This window comes from Syngnathus scovelli, chromosome 1, assembly GCF_024217435.2.
Source record: "Syngnathus scovelli strain Florida chromosome 1, RoL_Ssco_1.2, whole genome shotgun sequence".
NCBI lineage: Eukaryota > Metazoa > Chordata > Actinopteri > Syngnathiformes > Syngnathidae > Syngnathus > Syngnathus scovelli.
In genome coordinates this window covers 27955001-27980142 of record NC_090847.1, presented here as the reverse complement: position 1 = coordinate 27980142, position 25142 = coordinate 27955001, and the positions used below count along the sequence as shown (strand labels likewise).

At 43.8% G+C, this 25142-nt stretch overlaps 1 protein-coding gene across 3 annotated transcripts in view; it reads right to left on the bottom strand.

Annotated features, from left to right (window-relative positions):
* LOC125985429 (neurexin-2) overlaps nt 1-25142 on the bottom strand; it is a 241842-nt gene that overhangs the window by 103022 nt on the left and 113678 nt on the right. For all 3 annotated transcript variants that reach the window (XM_049748270.2, XM_049748288.2, XM_049748278.2), the window contains 5 exons: nt 11246-11547; nt 7997-8020; nt 4550-4711; nt 1229-1667; nt 141-524 (listed from right to left, as the gene is read on the bottom strand). In XM_049748270.2, coding sequence (XP_049604227.1) covers nt 141-524; nt 1229-1667; nt 4550-4711; nt 7997-8020; nt 11246-11547 — 1311 coding nt within the window. The remainder of the gene's footprint in view (nt 1-140; nt 525-1228; nt 1668-4549; nt 4712-7996; nt 8021-11245; nt 11548-25142) is intronic.

Sequence of the window (25142 nt, the reverse complement as noted above, 5' to 3'; positions counted from 1 at the left end):
TTAATTAACACAGCAAAGAGGCATAGAGTGACTTTATCTTGCTTCCTCCCTCCTCTTGCGATAAAGTTGATACTTTTTGACATTTTTCTTTGATGAGATAAAAAAAAATTCTAGAAAAAACCAACAACTTTGGAACACACCTATCTCGCAGTTGGCGCCCAAGAATCCCGTGCTGGTGCAATCGCATATGTAGCGATTCCAGCCCTCTTTGCACAAGCCACCATTGCCACAGGGGGCGCTGCTGCATCGCTTCTGCTGCTCACGGGTGCAGAAGCTGCTCACACCCATGGCGCTCTGGATCTCGGCCAGGCGCCGAACATCTCGGCTCTTGCCGTCGATGAAGAGGTCGCGGACGCAGCCCACGTAGCCGTAGTTGAGCAGCGCCGTCCACACCTCGGGCGGCAGAATCAGTTCCGTCTTGGACTCGGGGAGGCCGCCGAGGTACATGTCGCTGTCCAGGTCTAAGATCTCGCTGCCTTCCGGCGAGCTGAAGGGCATACTTCGACTGTTGACCGAGATGGACCCTGAAACAGGCAGCGAGCGTGAGACAGCACATCTGTCTAATGTGTTGCTAAATGGAGGAGAAAGAAAGCAGAATGCAGCGGGGGAGCGGGCCAAGAAAAGCCCCCCCCACCCCCACCAGCTCCCTTTCTGTGATTAACGGCTCTGTCTTCATTTTCTATTAAAAGCCAATTACGGCGGGAGCAGCGGCGAGATCACACGGCGACAGACGCGCACGCTCCGTCACGCGCTTTCTCGTTTACTGCACGCCATTAGAAGGAAGACGGCGTGCGAGCCCCGCGCCGAGCTGTTCATCAGTCACACATGCAGATGTTTGCCATTCGCACCCGCAGACGTTTTCACGAGACCGGCTCCGGGTGTGGAAAGAAACAAATAGACGCAACCGGCGTGCCGCCCCAGGCGAGATTTTACAATACTTGGTATTTCCATTTGGAAATATTAATTAGGAGTCGCTTTAATTTTTAATCTACGCTAGCTAGCTGTTCCGTGTTCAAGGTTAGTCGTCTGGTTATTGGAAATAACGTGCGGATTCATTCATCTGCACAAAATGCTATTTGGATTAGCCTTTGAATTTGGCTTTTGAGTCAAATCCGCAAGAAAAACTATTAAATGTGATTTGAAATCAATGTAAATAAACGAAATATTTAAAGTCAATTAAAAAAACAAGACATTTTTAGTCAGCAAAAAAAAAAATCCTATTCGTTACCTTTCCTGCCTTCTCTCTGGAAGTCCACGTGACACCATTCCCCGTCATTGACCTTCTTGTTGCTGGCCTTCAGCTTAGTTTTGCCCGAGCCCATGTCGATCAGTAAGTACAAATAGCCGTCCAGCAGCTCCAAGGCAAAGTAATCGGTCTTCAGCTCCCTGCCGGGCTTCTGCTCTTTGGGCCCTTGAGGGCGGCCGTGGCTGAAGAGCAGCAAACCGCTGGGCTCGGTGGTGCGGAAGTCGAAGGAGACCGACCCCGTCTTTTTGGTGTTCCACTTGGGCAAGGAGATGAAAGACTCGGGGTTCTCAAAGGTGACCGGGTCCAGGGCGGCCACGTCTTCGCAGCGGAAGACCAGATCGCCGTTCAGGGTAATTTTGGGGTCGCGCTGGATGGCCAAGCGGGAGAGCTCCAGCTTAAAGTCGTTATTCTTGTACACCACCTAGAGGAAGAGAGCGGGAAAAAAAAACAATTACTTGAATTTAAAAGTAACCTACCGGACGACAGGTGAGATTACGACTTCCTCAAAATGGCAGCCGTCTGACCTTGTGACGATTCGACAGCACAAAAATTCCACAATTTGCTCGACGTTGCCGAAAATGATTTGCAGCAAACGCCCTTCACGCTTCGGACGACTTCCCACTCGGGACGCCGGCGTTGCTCGAAGGGCCCGGCCAATAACGACGACAATAAGCGCACGAAGGCGAGGGGAAGAAAGAAAACAGCTGACAGGAACGTCGGCGCGTAATCGGCTTCTCGGCGACGTTCTCCAAACGTTGCCTGAGGCCTCGACGCAGGCAGCCTTTGATGAAAGGTGGCTTCATTGTTCCCACTCAAATTGTGTCTTTGCATTCATCGTGGAATCGAAGCCACGGGCGGAGGAAATTATCCCCGCTTCGTCTTGTTTTCTTATATTTATTCAACGGCTTGCAGACAGCGCCGGCTGTCCTCCAGGTAACGACGCGAGGCGGCTTTCGCGCGTTTGTGCCACGCGTGAGTTTTCCTCTTGAGATGCTTCACAGACGCAACACACACAAAAACACACATGCACACACAAACACACACGATGGGCTAAGAAATCACTGCATCTGCGTTTTCCCCAGCTGCGACAACTCTTATGTTGAAAATATTTTAAAAAATGTTTTTTTTTTCCTTTAAAATCTTGCTCTCGACAAATACGGCATAAACTAAAACTAACACCGACACTAAAAATAGAAGAAACAAAAATGAAAAAGTGAATTTAAACTCAAGGAAGTAATATAATTATTTAAATTTCATACATTTTGAAATTATTTTAAATTTAAACTAATGGAATTAAATGTAATTATTTAAATTTTGCACATTTTAAAATTATTTTGAATTTGAATTTAAACTAACGGGATGAAATGTAATTATTTTAATTTAAACTAACGGAATTAAAGGTAATTATTTAAATTTCATAAATTTTTAAATTATTTTAAATTTCAATTTAAACTAACAGAATTAAATAGAATTAAGTTCTATAAATCTTAACATTATTTTACATTTAAATACAAACAAACTGAATTAAATATAAAAATGCACTTTTGATATTCCATTTCTATCAAAAACTCATATGGATTTTTGGGGTACCTAATAAAGTGTCCAACAAATGGAAAGCATGAAGGACTGAGGATTGACGGGATGTAGAGGGCCGAGGTGAACGTGACCCTAAAAAGATATTATCACACACATTCATTTAAAAAAAGAAAAAAAAAGAAAAAAAAGTGCAACAGTGGAAGGAGGCTGTCGCCAGAACGTCAATATGAAGTCAAACGGGAGGGCGGGGTGGAGGCAGTCGGGAAGGTGAGCGAATTCATCCACTGTGAGGAATCAGTCAAAGAAATCAATTTTTAATTTAGGCCACAACCGGGATGGCAAAACCGGCGCGGTGACGGCAGCGCTTAGACCGCCGACTTAATTACACTAAAGTGGCCAAGAGAAAAGGCAAAAGATGAGTGATGGAGAGGTAGCAACAAAACAAAAAAAAACTGAGGGGGAGAAATGAGAGATAGCAAGGTCACCGTCTCGGGCGGCGACTGCGGCAAATGGTGCTGAAAAAGAGTGAAAAAAGAAAACACACACAAACACACACAGTGTAGTGTGTCCATCTCTTCCGTGGCATAGGCGACCGATCAGAACCTTGAACACTGACCCTGAGCGCCGCTTATCTTCACACTCTCAAAGTCACACGCACAAACACACACATTATGAGTTCACGCTTTTTGTGCGCCACACACACACGCGCACACACATGAAAGGCGTTCAGTGCCCTCTTTTTCGGTGGGACCTCTGCAGCCCGCGGGGCGCCGGCCAAGCGTGTCAAAGGCGTTTGACCACGGCGGTTGCATGAAAGCCTCGCCACGGGCCGGCATCGCCGATAAGACCAGCTGAAACACACGGACTCCCCCCCGCCCCACACACACACACACTCCCACACACACACCCCTCTTCCTCAGTCCACACACAGTGATGTGTTTGTTAGAGCTTGACTAGACGTTGAGCCCGGATAGCCGCCTGAAAAAAAACAAAGTCTGTGTCTCAACTACAAATTTTTAGACACCACTTTTAATTCGGTTTGCCGATTCTGAGTACCGATACCACTCAAAATAAATAACAAATAAAAATATCTTTCTTGCTTTCTTTCTCTCACACAAACAACAATAGTATCGGCGCCTGGTATCAGCAGCCTCCACGAGTACCCGATACCTCGACATAAAGCCATTGGACCAATATCGATACCTGCTCCAATCACAACCTTTTATTTAACAAACTTCCTCATTTCAAATTCAACAACCAATCGTCTTTAACAGCCTCCGACATTGCTTCGGCTAAATTCTCCAGCGCCCCCTAGGGGAGGATCCCGCCGACACGCAAGCCAAATGCTAAAAACGTCCTTTTCCGCAAGCATAATGAAGTTAGCGAGGGCGATTACGACGGCGTCCATTAAAAGCGATGGCAAAAGTAATTACTTATTCAATCAGCGCGGCTTTATGAGAAAACGCGGCGGTGGCGGCATGTTGCCGTGCCGCTACACAAGTCATTACCTTTACAAGGGCGTAATACTTTCAACTGTGATTGTGCCTCTTGATAGCTTGTTAAACACAGATGTAAAAGCCAGAAAGGGAGAAAAATACTTTATATTCTTCTCGGTGAGTTTGTTGACGTGCATATTCCAGCGGCACTTTTTTTTTAAATGAATTGCAACAAGCGCACACTCGTGGCAGACAACGAGGCGCGACAGGGGAAGATGAGTTCAATCAGATTTTTTTTTTTGTTCTTTGGATTCTTGCGGCGGGGACTCACGTCTTTGAGGCAGCCCATGAAGTTGTTACTGACGGGCGAGCCCGGAAGGTCGGCGGTGTTGGGGCTCCCGCCGATGTAGAAGAAGTCGTCCGAGCCGAGCATGGTGTAGTCCTCCTGCGTGTAGCCGGTGGTGGTCAGGATGCCGTCCACCGAGATGGTTACCTGGCAACAGGCATGGCAGCAGAACAGATGAAGAAGCAGGAGGGGGGATATGGAATAGACAGGAGAGGATTTAGAGTCATGAAGACGTATATGTGGGGACAAACAGTTGAGTGGCTGGTTTGTGCCGGTCCATGCTTGTTTTTGAAAAAAAAAAAAAAAAAAGGGTGTTTCCCTTTAGAGTGCAGTTGTGTTCTCTGCTTACTCAACGAGCTTGTTTATTTTATATTTATAGTTTCTTTCACGCACGGTTGCATAGTGCGGCTTGGAATTTTGAATGCTGACGTAGCAAAAAAAAAAAAGAAGATTGCTTCCTCCAACACTGCTTACATGATTCAGTTTGCCCGACAACTTGTTTGTCATGTACGATGACTGTTGTGTTATCTTTGTTTTGTTTTCTGCACTCTACAGGTCCTTCCCACCCAGCTGAAGGTCACATTTCTCGCTTGTTGTTGCTGCTGTACTTCTATTCGAAACAGAGCAACTCATTTTTATGTCTGCTGTTGCTCCCCCGGCGACTTGCATATCGGGAGCGTGCGCGTAGGGGCGTTTTTTTTTTTTTTTTTTTTTTTTCCCCGACCTCCTACATGGCTTTCTGAAGCCTGCGGTGAAAATTTGAGCTGTTTTGTTTGTGTTTGAGTCGCTGATTGATAAACTGCCAGACACCTATGAAGGCCTCCTTATGAGAAATACATTCAAGCAAAAAAAAAAAAACAGTCAGCGAAAAGGTGCAAAAACATTGCTGCTTGTCATTATGTCAACGAGGGTAAGGAGTTACAACACATTGTTTTTCAAAACAATAAATACAAGCACTTTTCAGTTAAGCCCTAAAATAATGGTTGAAACTCCACACCTGCAGGGGGCGCTAGTGGGCAACCTACATTTGTAATCAATGCATGAAAGAACAAGGTTTGGCTTACCCAAAAAGTTGGGTAAAATTAATAGCTCATAAACAAATATATAATTAAAATGAAATAATTAAAATGAAATAATTAAAATGAAACAATTAAAATAATTAAATAAAATAATAAAATGAAATAAATAAATAATTACATTAAATTATTTAATTGAATTAAAATAAATAAATAAATAAATAAATAAATAAAGGAATACATAAATAAATAAATACTATTTGATGTTTTATGGGTTATTTATTTGACCCAACTTTTTATTTTTAAAATCAATAACCCTTCAAATTGGAATATGTAAAAAACGTAAACGTACCTTTACTGGGCGCACATCTGTAAAAAAACTTGTAGTCATACAAACGTCATCAGCAATTATTAAACAAAGACAAAGAGCGAGCGAGAGTGGAGATTCATTCAATAGATGTCTGGCAGATAATAATTTTGTGGTGTATGTGTGTGTCAGCTCCACATGTGTGTTAGTAAAGGTCCAAAGGGGAGGGGGCGGGTTAGGGTTTGTTTGCAATCGGTTAGTATTGTGGTCAGTAAGGGCAAGTCAGACACAAAAATGGCTGTTAGTACACTTGCAACAACGTACGTTAGATTATTATTTTTTGGGTTGGTTACAACTGTTATGAATTAGTCGATAAAATGGGTAACGGATTCTTCGCTCAAACCAAAGCCATGTTTGGACTGTTTGATTTTCATCATAAACGTGTCGTAAAAGAATCCATTGAAAAGGAGATGCACAAGCCGTGCACTTAACATGGAATTATGCAGAAAGATGTCACCGAAGAGCACACGGGTGGCAGGAAGCATTCTTGACGATGTGCACCACACGGACACGCATGCAACCACCAATACAGGATGGGAACAATGTCATGGATGAACTCAACTCATTATTTATTTATTTTTTTTTTGAAGAAGAAGAAGAAGAAGGGGGGGGGAGAAGGGACAGGCGCGAAAGAACATCACCACGCCAAATTATCTTTTACTAATGAAAGAACATGGCAATTGCACTTGTTATGCAACACATTGCAAAGTGGGGAAGGGTCAGTCCTACCTCCCCCGGCTCATAGCCCCCCCCTCCTTTTGTTTCCATGTGTGAGGTCATTGTTGCTTTTAGTGGGTTAATTTCAAACGGAATCAAACAAAAAGATAAAAAAAAAAAACAACAGCACAGAGGGGGGGGGGGGAAGGTTGCGGCTAACGTGTCGTGTGGCCGTATTGATTATATTAGAAGAATTGATATATGCATGTATATATGTTAGCCAGGATATATACATTAACATATATGCTCAATGTAATCTGGTCTTTTGAGAAAAGGGCGGAGTCATGCAGAAGTGCACGTTAGTGTTAGTATTAATGATGACTCGCTCGCTTGCTCGTTCGTTCGTTCGCACACAGTCCAGATCTTGCAGCGCAAGACACCAAAAATGCACTGATGGCAACCCCAGTGAAAGACTGAGTATCTATCTATCTATCTATCTATCTATCTATCTATCTATCTATCTATCTATCTATCTATCTATCTATCTATCTATCTATCTCTGTGTCACGTCTGCTTTAGAGTGCCTCGTTGTTGGGAGTGTCCTCACATCGCACGGAGAAAAGTGAAAAAGCAAGGTAAGTAAGTAAATAAATGAATAAAAAAATAAATAAAAATAAAAACATGAAGTAAGTAAGTAAGTAAATATATAAATATGCATTACTGGCATACAGCCATTAGTAGTGGTGAATAATTTTCAGACCAATTGAATATTTCTGGCGGCAAATGGATGGCTTGCCGTGACAGCGTTTGGAAATCACTGCAATCGTTGAAAACATTTTTTTTTCCGAATGAATATATCAACGTGAGTGAATATTTGTGCTATGCTGACATTCACTGGAGGCGCCATCACAGGATGTTTGTTTAGCCGCTTTACAAGTCTGCTGCGTGCGCTCACGTCTCGGGGGTTGCTCTTGGAGAAACAAATCGGGAAGGGGGAGGGGGGGGGGAACTCAAAGGAAAAAAAAGAACCCCAAAACAAAACACTTTTCTGAAGCTCAATTGCAATATATTGGACTATAATTCTTTATTTCTTCATAGGGATAGTTGGGAAAGTAAAGAACCAAAGGGGAGGAGGGAGATTAAAAAAAAAAAATTATATATATATTTTTTGTAGACCTCTTTTGATACGTCTTTTCAAAGGTAGGGCAGTACCGGATGGCAATAAACAAAAACATGTTTCAAAATATAAAGGAGGCAGAGTTTGGCAGCTACCTGATGGCGGATTGAACGTTGAAAAGCAAACAGAAGAGAAACAGGAAAAAAAAAACGGAAGGAAAAACCAAACTAGAAGACAGTTAGAATGATAACTACCATATAATGCAGTTTGTTTACCATAGCGTGTCCGATGCCTGCGTGCTACGGGAGAAAACAGGGAAGGGGGGGAAAGGGGTGAAAAAAATAACCAACCGTAAACTCAGGAGAACACACTTTAAGCCCCGCCCCCCAAAAAAGTGGAAGAAGAGCCATCTTCTCTCAAAAAAAACTACACTACAGTACTGTAAAAAAAAAAACAAAAAAAAAAACAGTGTATCGAGTTGGCTAACGTGGTAATTAATATCCAAATCAAGAAATAAAGAAAGCAGTTGAACCACTAGGCTACAACTAGCGTAAATCTAGAAAAACAAAGGTAAAAAGGGAAACAAGGAGCACACATTTGTTAGTATGTCACGTTGCAGGTTAAGTAGAATGGTTGACATTCCGTGGATGGCGCAGTGTTAGTTTGTGGAAATCATAACTGGGGAGAGGCCAAACCAAAGCACCAATGAACAGAATCAAACTGGAACAAATTTAGATTTTGTTGTTAGTAAAAAAAGACACAAGAGTTAGCAAAATTGTGTTGTAAGTGTGTTTGTGCGTGTGTGTGTGTTGGGATAATGCACCGCTATATCATAACTTTTTTTTTTTTAAATAGTAATTTCTAAGTGGATCCTGAATCGGTAATATGACGATCAACGATTAAAATAAAGGCGTTATTTGCAGACCTCCTAAAAAAAGAAAAAAGTCACTGTAGGAGAGTTAGCACATGTTGACAGCATTGCCAGGTACCCTATAGGGAAAGATCATCAAAACACACATTGGCTATAAAAAGTCTACACACCCCTGAATGTTTTCCACCATTAAAGTGAACTCAGACAAATTTTCCTGAATGTGTTTGGGAAATTGGAATTCTTGTGGTTTGGTGAAGGTCAAACCGTATAATGGAGCAAACGACACTGCTTGTTACCGAATGAACAGCGTACAAACGGTAAAGAATAGCGAAGGGAAGTTCTGAACAGAAAAAAAAACTTCAAAAGTTCAGAAAAAGTCTACTAGAACATCTGAGCTTTATTTTGGGTGCTGACTCCTATTTAACATGAGTTAAATTGTGATTGGTTATTACTGAGCAGCTACAATTTTAAGAGGGTGTGCACACTTATGCAACTACATTATCTCAGTTGTTTATCATTTTTAATTGAGTTGCACTGCTTATAGGCCACATTACCATTGGATTTTTTTCCCTTTCAACACGCGTTTGAAGAGGGGTGTGTAGACTTTTGAAATCCAAATGCAATTTGCCATTTTATTATTATCATCGCTATTAGTCTTTAATGAGTCACATTCTCAGCGATTATCATCCGGTCGTGATTTCCTTCATCGACGACGAGATGCGTTTTTACGCTGCAAAGAATTCGTTATCCGATCACACGTGTGCAAAACGCGAGCGGAAACGTCACGCAAAGGCGTCGATGGCGAGAAGGCGGGAAAGACGACGAGCCCTACAGTGAGTTCAGCCGCCTGTCTGCTCAGACGCTGGCTAAAAAGCGACTGGCCCAGTTCTGTCACTTGGATGTTGAATCTCCGGCTTGTAAAGTCACATCGGGGGATTACAAGTCGCCTCTGTTGTGTTTCGCTTAGATGAGGAACAAACTGTTGGCTCCCGTTTCCTCCTTTTGCTTTCGTCTCACATTGCGCCACTAAAACCGTCTCTTGTTCTCTCCGCTTCTCATCAGAAAAGCAAACGACGCGTCCTCAAGCCAAAATTGCCTTTCCCATTTTCCTGTTTGGGGCTTTCGGTGTGGAAGAACAACCCGGGCATCATAATCACTTGCGCTTCACCCGCTCGCCACTAGGCGGCGCTCTAACCCTGTGGTCGTCTAGCAGACCTTCATTTGTTGCCCCTCCCTGCTGAGAGAGTCACCTAATTGCGCATTTTGCTGACAGCTACATCATGCTTATGCAAAATAATTATTACAAAAACAGAGCAAAAGGTGGCTGATGACATTTCGGACGAGAATTAAGCGCTATGCAGACATTTTTTTTCATCATTGGATGACACGAGCGACATACAGAAATATGTAAAGCTGATTAAAACATGCACGTGGAGACGAGTTAGGGTCAAAGGGCACCTGGGCCATCTGCTAGAAATTATTTGCACACGTTGGCCGATCCAGTTTGTTAGTTCCGGCTCGCCCCCTCCCTCGCGGTTTTCAATGAAATTTACGTTCCAGGAAGATCGTCTATTTAAATATTCCCTAGGTATGTGTTTAACAAGACATTTAAAAAATCGATAATCACAACTATGCATAATTCTGTAAAAAGCAGTATTAAAGAGTTTTTAACAATCGTCCTGTTTTCATTCTTCTTTCAAATTTATTGAAAAAATACTATGCCGCAATCTAGTGGTGAATTGTGGAATTTCACGATCGTTTCGGCTCGCGAAAGTCATCGGAGTCGTCTCGCTACGCTGATCCAACATCGGCGCTGCCCGTAATCGGTCTCGAGTACGGCGCGGATACTTCATCGAGTTTGCCGCAACTTCACTCTGTTTGTTTTTTTTAATACGTGCGTGTGAGTGGGCCTGTTTTGGCATTCGGAGCCGCCCGCTCCGGCCATTATTAGCTTTGACAAGCCATTCGTTCCAATTACAATTAGCCTCCAAAATGTGAGCTAGTAAGCACGGCGAGCGTAAGTGAAATTGATCGCGTCTCACGGCCGCGCTCGGCCAAGTGATGAGCTCAGCAGCTATTGGGTGTGTAAGCTACTAGCTACACACACGCCTGAAGGCCACAAAAGCTGGTGAAAGCTCTCAAGCAATCTCTGTCATTTGGTAGAAGTTTGAAAAAGGCGTCTAAAGTGCTACGCCGGCTGACAGCTCTCCTCGGTCAAATGAATTAGAATTGCTTACGTGATTGGAATCCAGAAAAAAAGAATGTTCTGTATAAAAACAGAATATAGAGATGCATTTTAAAAATGTACTTGGAATGAATCGTACTCGGAAATTTTAATATTCTATACAAATGGAACTGTGGCGCTCTGCAAGACAGAGCAAAAAATATTGACCCGAACAATCTCGAAATTCTTGGTACTCCAATCATGTTCTAAGAAGACATTTCAATCAGCGCCCTGAAGTGATCAAGAGCCTTGAATCTAAGAACTGTTGTTAGTTTGAGAACAATATAGTCCACCTTGCACACTAAAAGTAAGTCAAAGTGACAGATCAGACAAGCGGAGATAATCGTCAGCGGCAGACAGACGTTCCATTCCAAGTCGGAAGCCAGCGATCCGAAAGCGACAAAATTTCCGGAGGGATTGTGTGTTTACCTGGCGCAGGTTGCGGGTGACGCGTACGTCGTGCCAGCCGTTGTCGTTGAACTTGCCGTTGACTGGTTCCACCAGGGCCTCGAAGGCCCCGGAGCCCAGGTTGATGACCAGCCAGACGGCGCCGCTCTTCAGCGACAGGTTGACGTAGTCGGCCGACTTGCCCGTGTGGAGCATGAGGCCGTTGCGCTGCAGCGTACGGAAGGACAGCGTGATCTCGTCCGTGCTGCTCTGGATCGGCGTAAGCGACAGGTCGTAGCAGAAGAACTCGTTGCCCTTGAAGGTTGCTACCGACTCTTCCTTTCCTGGGGGGAGGACAAGAAGGCAAGACATTCAAAACACCTCCAAGAAGAATAAAACCTAAAAATCTGAAAAAAAAATCGAAGTCATCACCCAACATTAGCCTTCAAAACGTCTTAGACGATCCGATGTTCTCTGGGAGTCTCCATAACCGACTCGCGCAATCCTCGTTTAGTTTGTTTATCAGCGCGTGGCATTTGTACACATCGCCGATCAAATATCTCCAGATGAAACCAATTAGCCGCGCTGATTGACTGCCATGATGCAGCTCGTATTAAAAATGTCTTCCGAATGATAAATCAGTGTGTTTCAAACACTTTGAGATGAATTGATTTGCATTACAGCAAGAAACAAAATGGGGTGACTAGACGAGGAGCTTCCAAAAAACAACTTCCTTGAGGATCGTCTGAGATCTCAACCCAGACGGTTTGAGATGGTGGACTACCAAATCCGGGTTGTCCCAAACGCCCGTATGGGTTTAAGATCCATTCCGGCAAAACCTCATCTGACAAACAACACCTCTTGAAGGTGTTGCCGCAAGCAGCTACGCCGGATGTCGTAGCTGCTCGCATTCACAACCTGTGACGGTTAAAGATGAGACAACGTCATCGTTGCCTGGGGGGCAAGCCCGACACGCAAACATTTTAGCTTTTACCACGGCAGAGATGGAGAAGCAGCTTCTTTAAAGTCCCATTGTTTCTCTAAATTGACATTTTGAGCTACGCCAGTCAAGTGTGAATTGACGGAGAAAAGAGCCACGAGAGGAGGAACAGAAAGAGATGGATGGAACGGTGGATGGGAAGGAGGGAGGATGCGGGGCGGGGCGGCGGCTGAAACAAATAAAAAGCAAAACCCCCTTGAGGGAAGCCTTGTGGCGGTGTTGGCGGTGCAAAAGCAGCTATTTACAATCATAGACTAGCTAAGTATGTTAGCGGTTAGCAGCGTGCCGTTTGCCTTTGTGAGCCGATCGCACATTTTCTCTCATTTGCGCCTCTTTATTAAACTAGATAAGACGAAAAGGAGCCGGCGACCGTCGTCATTCCGAACGCCGGGGAGGTTACGTCTCCGTCAACTATTGTTAGCTAACAGCGGCGAGGAGATGTCACTTTAGCCAAATTTAATTAGCGCCAACAATTACCACCACCCTCTTAGGTGTCTTTATATACATTTCGCGCTGACGTGGAGACTTAACGTGATAGCTTGATGGAAGTCAGGACCCGCACGAGAGACGGAGGCTAAAGTGCCACCGAGGTCTCAATTAAGCTCACAGTAAGCCTCGGCGACATGGAGGAAACTGCCCATTTGAAATGGAGCTACGCATAATAGCCTCTTTATTATTCATTTACTGTGCGCTGTCTGATTGCGGCGCCTTTGGGACATGGCAAGTCCGTTTAAGGAGGTGGCGAGGAGATGATTGCCCGCACACAATGGCTTCATGGAACCTACGTTGGAGACACTACCATGACAACCAGAAAAAGGAAATTCAGCTCCGGAGATTCAAAACCTAGCTACAAGCGCTTCTACTCAATTAGCTTATTTGTCGGGAAAGAGAGTATGAATGTAAACATTTAGTGATACACTGGGTCTTGATCCTATCTTGTATATTTCCACTTTAGATGTGACTTTGTGTAACATCTTTTTACACAACACGCACTGGACGGTAAGGCCAAGAAAGCAGCGCCTGTCGCAGATGAGGATCCCGCCCGCCTCGCTAAGTTTCTCAAGGGCCACTTCACTTTCAAAGAGCTAAGATAGAGCGGAGGACAAAATGGCCGCCCACGTAGCGCACCTTTGCTCAGTGACCCGTGCAAATACGCAGAAGCCGGTGGAAGCTGGCGGAAGGCAGCTTGTCTGTTGTGATCCGCGGGTATTTATGTGTCTTCACTTGACTCGCACACAACACCACAACTGGTGGCAATAAAAAGAGCACAAAGAAGTATGCATATAATTTTATTTTTTAAATCGTCTTCCCCAGTGCAACACGTCTTAGCTTGATGAGAACCCCGTGCGAGACCCGCTTTTGCGAAGATGTCCGTCAATGTTTATTTAGAAAAAGCATCGAAAGCCTTTTGTGTTATCACAAAGCCCGGCCGCACATATTTCACATGACGGAAATTGTGAGTTTTGTGTGATACTGATTATTTCAGTATCGCCGATACTTTACAATAATTAAAGAAGATGCATCAAATTGCCAATTACTGTTTTTTGTGACATTTGCCTTTTTATTATTAAACTGTTAAAAGCAAGGACATAGTTCATCAATGTCTGCATTTTGTTAATTTTGTTAACTTCATTTTTTTTTCCCTCTCTCTACATGATCCGCTCCCCCGATTTGCATCCTTTCTTAACAGTAAATATAAATCACTGAAGGTCAAAACATACTAAAAAGTGCGAATCCTTTCAAATCCAAGTTAACCTACGATTAAGGCCATCCAAAGCTTTTGTTGGTTCCGAATAAAATTTTCATGTGAATCTTTTTTGATGAGGTACAGTAGATGCAGAGGCGGAGGTTTCCGATCAGGCACCCGACTTAATTGCTAAAACTGAAGTCGACCGACATAGTAACGCGTTCGTCAAAGCCGTGACTAAGTGCGGTGGTGGGATGTCATGCGTTTCAAGAGCCCTTGAGTACTCTTGATTGGATTCGGTTTTTTAATTTTTTTTTATTTTCCCTCCTCCACCTTTCAATGTTGCTGCAGGTCACATTATGTGTGTGCCTTTGCGTTGATTTCATCTGTTGATTGACAGCATTTGAAGGTCTTTGCGAGTAGCGAGATCGGGCACACATGCTATATTGGCTATTTCCAATGTCGACGATTTAAAAATAAATAAATAAATCTATTTGACTAATTTTATCTTTCGATCTTTCGAAGTGTGATGATGTAAATGATATGAGGTGCAGGGAACATATGGAAGAATAGTCTTATGTAAAGAAAGGTGTCTTGTCAAATATGCTCAGCGGTGTTAAAAAAAAAAAGACAGAAAAATAAGCGCAACCATTTGACAAACCTTTTCAACAACAGACATTTCATTTCAGTCTCACACACAGCCTAATGCGAATGAACTTGGAATCTTAATGAAGACCGATTTAAAATAAATTAATAAATACAACAATACAAAAAAAAAAAAAAAAAGCAGCAGCACAGTTACAGATCCTGAGGATGCAGAGGAGAAAATTAAAGAAAAAATAACACAATGAGTAGTAGCGTGGAGCCCTTTGTTTAATACTCATTGTAGGGGTTACCGTTCTTTTTGGTTTGTTTGCCTGCCTGTGAAAATCATGCTAAAACTATTACACAGGCACATCTGTGCTATGGCTTGAAAAATATTTTACGGATGCAAAAGGAGGCAGGAAATAAATTAATTAAATAATTTAAAACATATATTTATGTATATATATATATGTATGTTTTAAATTATTTAATTATTTAAAACATATGTATATATATATAAAATATATAAATATTTTATGGATATATATATATTTTAAATTATTTAATTATTTAAAACCTATATGTAAAAAAAAAAAAAAAAAACACAACAAAAAAAATAAAATAAAATAAATAATAAAATAAAAAAATAAAAAATAAAAAATAATAAAAAAAAAAATATATATATATATATATATATATATAGAGAGAGAGAGAGAGAGAGAGAGAGAGATAGCATAACTGTTTTAAAATGTAACATTTGAACAATTTGACAACATTTTGATTTCATTTTGTAAGCGTACGTAACTCATCGACACATAAAATCTTGCCTGCGGTTCCACATGGGTTTGGGGCCCCCCCACATTGTTTTCGGTTCTGGTACGTTGAGGTTCATTGCAACACCCCGACACAAACATACACACGCGCACAATGCGGCGATAACCGGCTGGCGTGATCGGACAAATGAGCTGTTAGTTGCTTACTCTCGGGGGTTATTGACAAGAGAAGCAGCAGTTGTGCCGGTGCACTGTTTGTCTAATAACCAAGGCTACGTTTCAATTTCACATCTCACTGAACAGCCTGCTTAGGCTCGTGAGATTGATATGACATCAGGCTCTGCGAGAGACTCTGTGTGTGTGTGTTGTGTGGTTGAGGAGGGACACACACACAGTCTCACAATCAAACCGGCTGAAATTGACAATACTCCGGCACTCCGCTATTGAATTCCAAGTTCTCACTTTCAGCTGCAAGCTAAAGTTTGAATGTAAACAAACAGCTCGTCCAATAAGACGATAAGATATTACTTTATTTTGTCCCACAAGGGGGAAACAGCTAAAAACTATTATAATGTAATTTAGCTAATAGAATATAAAGGAGTGAAACTACTAATGAAGGAGAATGTGAACATGTAAAAGAGTTGCCGATTCAACGAACGACTCAAACGATTCCGCCAAATCTCGTCATGACTGAAATGCCGATTTTTTTTTATTTTTTTTTCCAAACAGGCCAGCTTGATGCAGCAGTCAATTACAAAATCATTACTCACTCCAGAATGAAATGGCACATTCCGCGTTTGAATTTTATATAAGCGGCTGCCACGACAACAATAATCGAAAGATCCTATTTTAGGTCATTGGCACTGACGGTAGTATGTCATGATGGAAAAAAAAATCATTGCTTGCATCTGGAGATGACACATGGCAGCTCGTGGGATGGTGGAGGAGGAGGAGGAGACAATGTCACAGTGTCAGCCATTGCCTCCAACAAGGCTGGGCTGAAGAAGAGAGCAAAGTATGCTAACCTTCCATCACTGCTCGCTTCCTCTCATCCCAACGCCGAGCCTCACAATTCCCTCAAGAAGCATTTCCATCACTTTTCGACATCCCTCAACATGAATATTTGACAAGAGAGAGTCTCCACCTCACTACACACACATTTGATCCCAAGCATCCCCTGACAAGCACAATTAAAGAGTAACAGAAATGAACATTGACTGGATTTGCTTTGAACCCCTTCCGTGTTGTGAACTGATTCAATTAGAGCTCACTCTCGTGACTCCATCGAAAAATAATCTGAAAATAATCTCGCCACACACAAATAAATCGATTATATATATAGATTGTATATATAGATTACATATATTTATGTATATAAATATAAAAAAATATACATATATATATATATATAAACACATTTTATACATTTTGTATATATTTAAATATATTTTTTATATATTTTATATATTTTTTTTACTGCGAAAATGTTTTGATTATATATAGATTGTATATATAGATTATATATATATTAAATAAAAAAATATACATATATAAACATTTATATATTTTATACATTTTTTATATATTTAAATATATTTTTTATATATTTTATATATATTTTTTACTGCGAAAATGTTTTGATTGTATATAGATTGTATATGTTATATAAATAAAAAATATACATATATAAACATTTATATATTTTTTATATTTGTTTTATATATTTATATATATTTTTTATATTTTTTTTTCTGAGAATTTTTTTTGATTGGAAATATTTTGTTGCATCAAATTGAACCGACACTTTCCATTCTATTTGATGTTTTTTTACGATTAATTCCAAAATGTTAATTAAATATCTGTGGCAAGTTTCACAGACAAACGATTGTGATTAATTACAGAAAATTGTGCAGTTAACTGATCAAAAATGATAATTGTTCTCTGGAGCACACGATGATTCATCAATGTGTCAAAGGGCCGCGATGTAGCAAGGAAGTTTTATTTGAGATTCTTTTATTTTTCAATTCTTATAAGGCAGCTGTCTCACGGGAACCCGCCACATTGAATCGAGGCCAGCATCGGTTCACTACCGATCCCTGGATGTGTTGATCATCATTGATATCTTTTTCCCAATTTTCGTGTTCCTCCACAAAAGGTGCACCTAAAGTCAGCTCCCATCTGAACGCCATTTGCTATCTTCAGTGTCCGTTTGCAGCATCCTTGCCGCTCCCCCCCTTGGCATGTAATCCTCCCCTCCAAGTTTGCCGCCCGCGCCTCTGCACGCCATCGTGGCGCTACCTTTTCTCGGCGGCCCACTTTCCCCCTCCTGTCACAGCTCATTCTCTCCCTCCCACAGCAGCTGCGTGAAGAACAGGCCGGCCATGCCAAGCGCCATTTGATTAGCCTCGTTCTGGCAGCCGCAGTAATTGTCGGGACAAGTCCTCTCTTTCCTCCCCTCGTCCCCGCCCCCCCCCCACCCCCCCTCCCTTCGTCAATGTATCTCTGTCTTTTCTTCATCAACGCCGCCAGATGAGATGCATCCTCATCAGGCTGTTCTGCATTCGGGTTTTTGATTCCTATCCTCCCACATATTCCAGGATCACGGTTTTTAAAACACACACACACACACATACACGTTTTCCTATTCTGCAGGGGACTCGTGAAACAACCCGAACCAACGGTCACCCTTCGTGCCGGTTAATGACTTTCATGCCCGGCACGCATCACTTGGAACGAGCTTGAGTGACACGTGACATCAGTGGTCATGACAGCGTGGACTGTGAAGGGGGGCAGAAGGAAGTGACCTGGGGAGACACGATGAGCACACTTCTTTTGTCGTCATCCTTCGCTTACTAATCCACAACCTTTTGTTCGTACAAAGCGGCAACATGAAGTGACCTCTCCCTTACGGGGCCGGACTCCTCCAGCAGAAAACATTTTCTCGGGCAAATTTTGGATAAATAATTCAGGCTCGGCGAGAGTAACACGTCCGGCTCAAACAGCCATCACAAAAAACACAACACGACCTCTTTGGCGACGGGAAAACTTCACCCCATCCATTTTTCAAAGTGGGGCAAGGCGGACATTTCTTTTGTGTCCTCTGTGACATCCAAAATAAAAATCAATGCGTCTTGTCGCCCGATGCATTAAACGCCAAATCGATGAGTAATGTCACAGTCATTTTTCCTCATCGTCCGACCAATGGGATGCGACGAAAATACCTGGCGCCACCCGGGAGGTTGGAATTGAGACGACGGAGCGAGGCATGCTGGGATTCCTCACCGAAAATAAAAACGTCACACTTGCTATATTATCGCCTAGAAACACAAACAGCTAGTTAAAGAATTTTACCTGCTCATTATCATAATCAATCTTTGTAACTGAATTAAAAAAAATCCAAAAGCTTTTCCGCATCTAAATAATATTACCAAGTAAACGTCCCGTATCCCGCCGCAAAATAATTTCTAATCCGATATCGTCTGAGTTCATAATTCTCAAACTATGTCGAGAAATTGCGCGGTCGGAAAGATATTCAATCATCATAAAAAAAAAAAGCGGCGCCCTGCAGGAATTCCCATCGACGCCATCGTGCACACTTTGAGGCCCGCACGTGCGTCGCCGGCCCGACAGAGGGATAAACCAAATCAGCCGCACATATAAATTGGTAAAAATGTATGAGGGCATCCCTTCAAAGTGCTACAATCATAAAGCTCAAGCCTGTAATAATCCTCCACTCCTTCAATATTTATGGGCCAACGCTCACAATCTCCCACTTCTCTTTTATTATTTGTCAGCAGAGATGATTCAGCCTCCGGAGGCCTGCTATATACACACACATGGCGAGATTCGAGAAGGAAAAAAAAAAAAAAAAAAGCCGAGCGACAGGGGCACGGCTCATCATTGCTTATTACACCGGCTGCATCTCTATCGCTCGCCTCGGGTCAACAAACATCTCAGGAAGTGTGGCAGAGGTTGGACGTGACGGAGGTAAGCAGCTCTGGCAAACATCTTGTGTTGTGCTTTCATATCATTTGCCTGAGCTAATCATAACGCGGCAGATTGAGACACGGCGGAGATGAACGGTGACGACCGGCCCGGCAGAGGAGCGAAAAGCTTATTTGCACTTTTTGCGGCGGTGGCGGCGGCGGCGTATGACTTTTGGTCATGATGAGAAAAGTTGTGCGTGCATTTTCTAAGGAGTCCAATGGAAACCTTTGATTCTTATCAAATGTAGCTGTCAGGAATAAATGAACTGTAGACAACGCAGACAGACAGATCAGAAGTGTCGCCCTTCAGGAAGATTGAAACCCAAACCGTAGTTTGAGACCCTAGTTTGAAAATCTAACCCTAGTTTAAAACCCTACTTTGAAACCCTAACCCTAGTTTTAAACCCTAACCCTAGAATGAAATCCTAATTTGAAACTCTAATCCTAGTATGAAATCCTAATTTTAAACCCTAACCCTAGTTTGAATCTAACCCCATTTCGAGACCTTAAAACTAGCTTTAAACCCTATTTTGAAACCCTCTAGTATGAAGCCCTACTTTGAAACCCTAACCCAAGTTTGAAACCCTAGTTGAAAACCCTAAGCCTGGTTTGAAACCCTAGTTTGAAACCCTAACCCTTGTTTGAAACCCTAACCCTAGCTTTAAACCCTACTTTGAAACCCTAACCCTAGTTTGAAACCTAGATAGATAGATAGATAGATAGATAGATAGATAGATAGATAGATAGATAGATAGATAGATAGATAGATAGATAGATAGATAGATAGATAGATAGACGAAATAAAAGATAAAGATAAAAACAGGTACGGAGAGACAGGTAGCTTTAAAGAGTAAACATGATTGACATCGTGACACCGCACATCTACGCAACGTCTGCAATCTAAAACGACGTCGCCTAAAGTGGCCCTGAGAGGAAATGCCTTTCAGAAATGAATGCGTGGCGGGAAGGGCGAAATTGAGGACCTGATTAAAACGCAAATGGAGGGAAAAAAAAAAAGATTTCCTATTCGGAGGGCCTGCCATAATAGACGGAGAAGGTAATGGGGGGAGGGACAGGGGGTGGTTGCATTGTTATTTGTCTGGTTGGGGCGTTAAGCTATAGCTTCTCATTATAGGACATTCCCAGTTTCTGCTCCACTATCTCATTTTGCCACCACAGACGGCGAGAACAGGGACTCCTCGACCAGATTACCAAAATGAAAGAATCCTAATCTCTCTTCACAGCTAATTAAACCCAGAAGAAAACATTCCAACGCAACCGCATCCTTCCCGTCGGCGGAATCGGCCAAATGACCTTGAAGCTCGTCAAGGAGACGAGCCCGCCGGCCGGGGCGGACTCACGTTTCACGCCAATCAAAGCTCCTCGCTGTGAACCTTGGTGAGTTCAACATTAACCCTGAGTCAGATGGTGAGCAGAAGGGTCACGCCCACGTTTGCTGCCCTCTCCTTGTCCTGCTCACTCATCACCTCCAAAGTCCCGACCCGCTCGCGGTGTTTATTCTGAGCCGCCCGGGAAGTGGATGGAATGTCACTTGCTTGACATCCATTAGGTCGGCGTCACCCGTAAATCCTCGCTCACATGCGAATACTTTGCCAACGGCCACATAATTACATTTCAAAGACGCAGCTCGCGTTGACCTCCAGGAGGAGCTTGCCATCGTAAATAACGGGCGCCGTAAATCTTATGCACATGTATGCGCCGGTAGGAGACCCGCATGTAGATTGAATCGAATCTCGGCGTGCAAATGTTATCACGAGGTCGTGCGGGGGCAAGGCCATTCGGGGCGCTCTTCTCCACCAATCGGATGGCGGCGATTCAAGATGGCGGCAACGTAGCGCCAAAATGGCTGATCGCCATTCCGATCGAGTTTAATGAAGCAAACTCGAGGTGAGAAATGGCTTTGGTTAAGACTCTGTTGAATTATTAACAAGTCTACGGGCGAGGTAAACAGATGTGAAAAGAAAATAAATGGTGAGGGATCCCACCGGGGGAGGCCAGCATATTTTCGTATGAAGGCCAAGCAAACGAGTCTAGCCGCCATCTTAGAATTTCGTCTGATTTTGGAACTCGGAGTAAATAGTGCCGGGTCTTGACTGGCTAATCCAGACCATCGTACATAATGAGAAGCAGCATGTGAGTGATCGGAGTCTAATTAGTTCCCCTTTTGGGTCCATCGAGCGAGCCCATTTGTTGGCTCATAGGTTCTCGTCTCTGTTCCTGCACCTCAAATGGTTGTTTTACTTCAACATATTCTTGTCGAACAATCTTGTCATTTGTGGCCACTTGATTAATAGAAATAGTTCAATTGTATTTCCAGTCTCATACAGAAGTCTGTCTCCATCTGTTCATGGCATCCCTTTTCAAAAAGAAGCAAATAGATCCAAGAATGGAATGGAAAATGGCAGCAGCTGCTAGCACGGGCTAATGAGTGAAAAAGGGAACGAGAGGCTCTAATTGAGGACATGTTGTTTTCCAGAGGATGCCACGATGAGTGAAAAACATTTTTTTTTTTTCGCTGTCTCTACAGCATCAAATTAAACCAAGCCCAGAAGTCTTGTGGCACTGGTTCGTCCATGGACTGAAAAGTGAATCGGTGGATTCAACTAGCTTAAAACAACAAGCTGTGTTTTGAATCAAATCAAACGTGCTGGCTCGAGTGAACGATGTTGTCAAATTCCAAAATGGAAATATGCCAAGCCAATAAAAGGCAGGTGTTTGACACGTGTGATTTCAAATGAATCACAAAAGTCCGAAAATCAGAAAGTTTTGCTTTGGTGAGCAAAACATTGGCACCTGCAGAACTGGCTGCATCACTCCCGCCGACCGAATAAAACGCAAGCCGATGCCAGGCGATGGCACCAACGCCGTATCACCATGGCGACCGGCTGAGCTGTAGCTCGTATCGCAGCCAGCGGCGGCGGGAAGCCAATGGGACGGACCCCGACCGGATTACAATGGACCCCACTGGGTCGTCCATTGAAGTTACGGAAGCTTATAAAGCAAATTCCAAAACATCCGAGTTGAGATCCAACACGGAGACATTAGAATTTCAAAAACAGGAGCGAGTATTGATTTATCATCATCGAGGCTGCCACCAGTACCAGATTGGTACCATCGTTTACGTATACAGCGTTCAAACATGATTGCACATTCCTAATTGCCGCCCCGCTGATCGCCATGGCAACAAAGGCTCCGAGCGTCACGTCAGAGTTGCCGTTCCGTTGTACAATCAGTCTTTCCTCCCCCCCCCTCGCTCTAATTTCCCTCATTAACTCTGAATCAGATATTGAAAAAAGTAAGTAATGCCCTCATTCATTTTTAATAACATTCATCTGAGCTTGTCGTTACTCAAACTCCCCCTGCTTCGCTTTTTTTTGTTTTTTTCCAAAACCTGCCACTGGGAGGGAGTTTGGATTCGAAGGCCGCCGCGTTGACGTTTTCAAACGAGCGGTTGCGTGAAAGTGTGACGGGGAACAAAACCATCCGCCATTCCGACATTCGACCTCGAAGGCGCGGCGGCTAAGAAGGTTGCGGATCGTATATCGCCACATTAATCACAGACGAGCTCAAGACAGCCTTGACTCATCTACCAGCTACAACAGGCCAAGTATGCCGCCATTTTCCCCGCACATACGTACGCACTTGACATTCGTCCTTGCTTTCAACTTGACCTCTGCTTGACGTTAGCGAAAACGCCCCCGCGTGAGGCCGTTCGGCCGACGTACAGCGTTGCTGTAACAGCGCTTCAGAGTGTCGAGTCAATAAAAGCTCGGCCGGAGTTCTCGCCGTCTTATCAGGCTCCCCGCAGCCTTCGTCCTCGCTAACGGTCAATAGTTGGAATCCATAAGTGAGCGTCTGACGCGGGCTGAGGTGTCAAGTCTCGGTAGCGCTATTAGCGCCGGTTAGCAAGCGTTGGATGTCAAGTGTTTGGTGTGTCGTCGTGATTCCAAGCAGCTGGCCGGCGCCACGCTGCGTTTCTCGGGAGGCGGCCCACTGAGCACGCCCGCCGCATGCGAGCGGCGTGTTGCAATACGTTTGTGCAAAGCACTCTCGGCTGCCCGCGTGATGGATACGCCTCTTTGTGGCACAGGTTAGAAGGCATCCTTGATGGGAGAGGCCAGCCGTTCATCACTCGCCGGCTCGCGCCACCTCCCAAAGCCCCCCCACCCCCACCCAACTATCCATTCCCGCCATCTCATGACAAATTGCTTACACAAGAAATGTGTTCTTGGACTTTTGTGCCATTTTTCCTCCTCCCCCCCACAAGCCTTTCTTCGTCTTTTCACCTAATTGCTTCTTTTTCTTTCTTCCTTTCCCTCCGTCTCAGCCTTAGAGCTGACCATCTCTCATTGGAAGCGTGCTGGTTAACGATTTGCCAATGTTTTTCCATTTACTTTCAATCTACGGCCATCTTTGCTGAAGTAAGCCGAACGCTAACTGTGTCACGAGCTACGCTAAGGTCGAAACTCAATGACAAATCACAACGCTGGGACGGTCATTGCGACCACGGCCCCTCGGGGAACAAGACGACGACTTTGAAAATGTCGTGGAATACCATCGGTAGTAATAATGAAGACACTATCCTTTGCTTCTAAAACACTGACATGCTAATGCTAACGGTTAAGCATGGACCGTTGGCATTAGCATGTCCACGAGTGATTTAATGAGCCATTTGGGCCGTGCGGATTTAATCTTTGAAACTATCGGGACCATCAACTAGGTGTTCTCAAAATTGGCGGCTGGGACTTTGCCCGACAGCGTAGGAAACCGGAATTTTCCATGCTTAACTACTTGACATGCTAATGCTAACGGTTAAGCATGGACCGCTGGCATTAGCATGTCCACAAGTGATTTAATGACCCATTTGGGCCGTGCGGATTTAATCTTTGAAACTACCGGGACCATCAACTAAGGTGTTCTCAGAACTGGCGGCTGGGACTTTGCCCGACAGCGTACGAAACCGGAATTTTCCATGCTTAACTACTTGACATGCTAATGCTAACGGTTAAGCATGGACCGTTGGCATTAGCATGTCCACAAGTGATTTAATGAGCCATTTGGGCCGTGCCGATTTAATCTTTGAAACGATTGGGACCATCAACTAAGGTGTTCTCAGAACTGGCGGCTGGGACTTTGCCCGACAGCGTACGAAACCGGAATTTTCCATGCTTAACTACTTGACTTTAGCCGAGCCAGGCACGTGCAAACGCATCTCGGCAGCCTCATAAAGAAAGTAGATGTTGATTATGTACACACACGTCCCCCTTATGAGTGGCTGCAAAATCATTTCGTCTTTGTTTACCCACAGCTGACAAAGAATATACCCGGGGATTTATGCGCTTCGTCGGTCGGCGAGTAAGTGCTCCCTCCGCCGCAACTCATCCACTTATCTCGCTGACGAGATGTTAAGTGAAATGCAAGCCGGCTGCGGCGTGGCACCTCGCTGTCGCCGCCCATGCTCGCTATTCGCCGAGCTAAAGGAGCCAAATTAGCCTCCCTCGCAGGCAAAGCAAACGACGTCCGGGATGGGAAGCCGCTACCGCCGTCAATAAGCTCGTTAATGGGGCCAGCTTGATAAACGGACTCATTCATCATCAATTTCCCCGGTAAGGCACGACGGGAACGAATTCTCTCCTCTTCAGGCTTAGGGAGGAGGCCGCCCCGTCCTTGATGATTAATTTGAATATACGCAGCTACGTCAACATTAATACCGATTGCTGATTAAGTTCCGATCCATTACGCTCGCTCAACCGAGACGCCGTGGCGCCCTGGCCCACCCTTCCTCTTAATCCATTTATTCCTCTCCATTTTCCTTTTGTCTCATTTCTCCAGGCGCTTCTGAGATTTGTGCGCAGCCACCCGAGGGACTTGTTGACAGGCTTCCCTT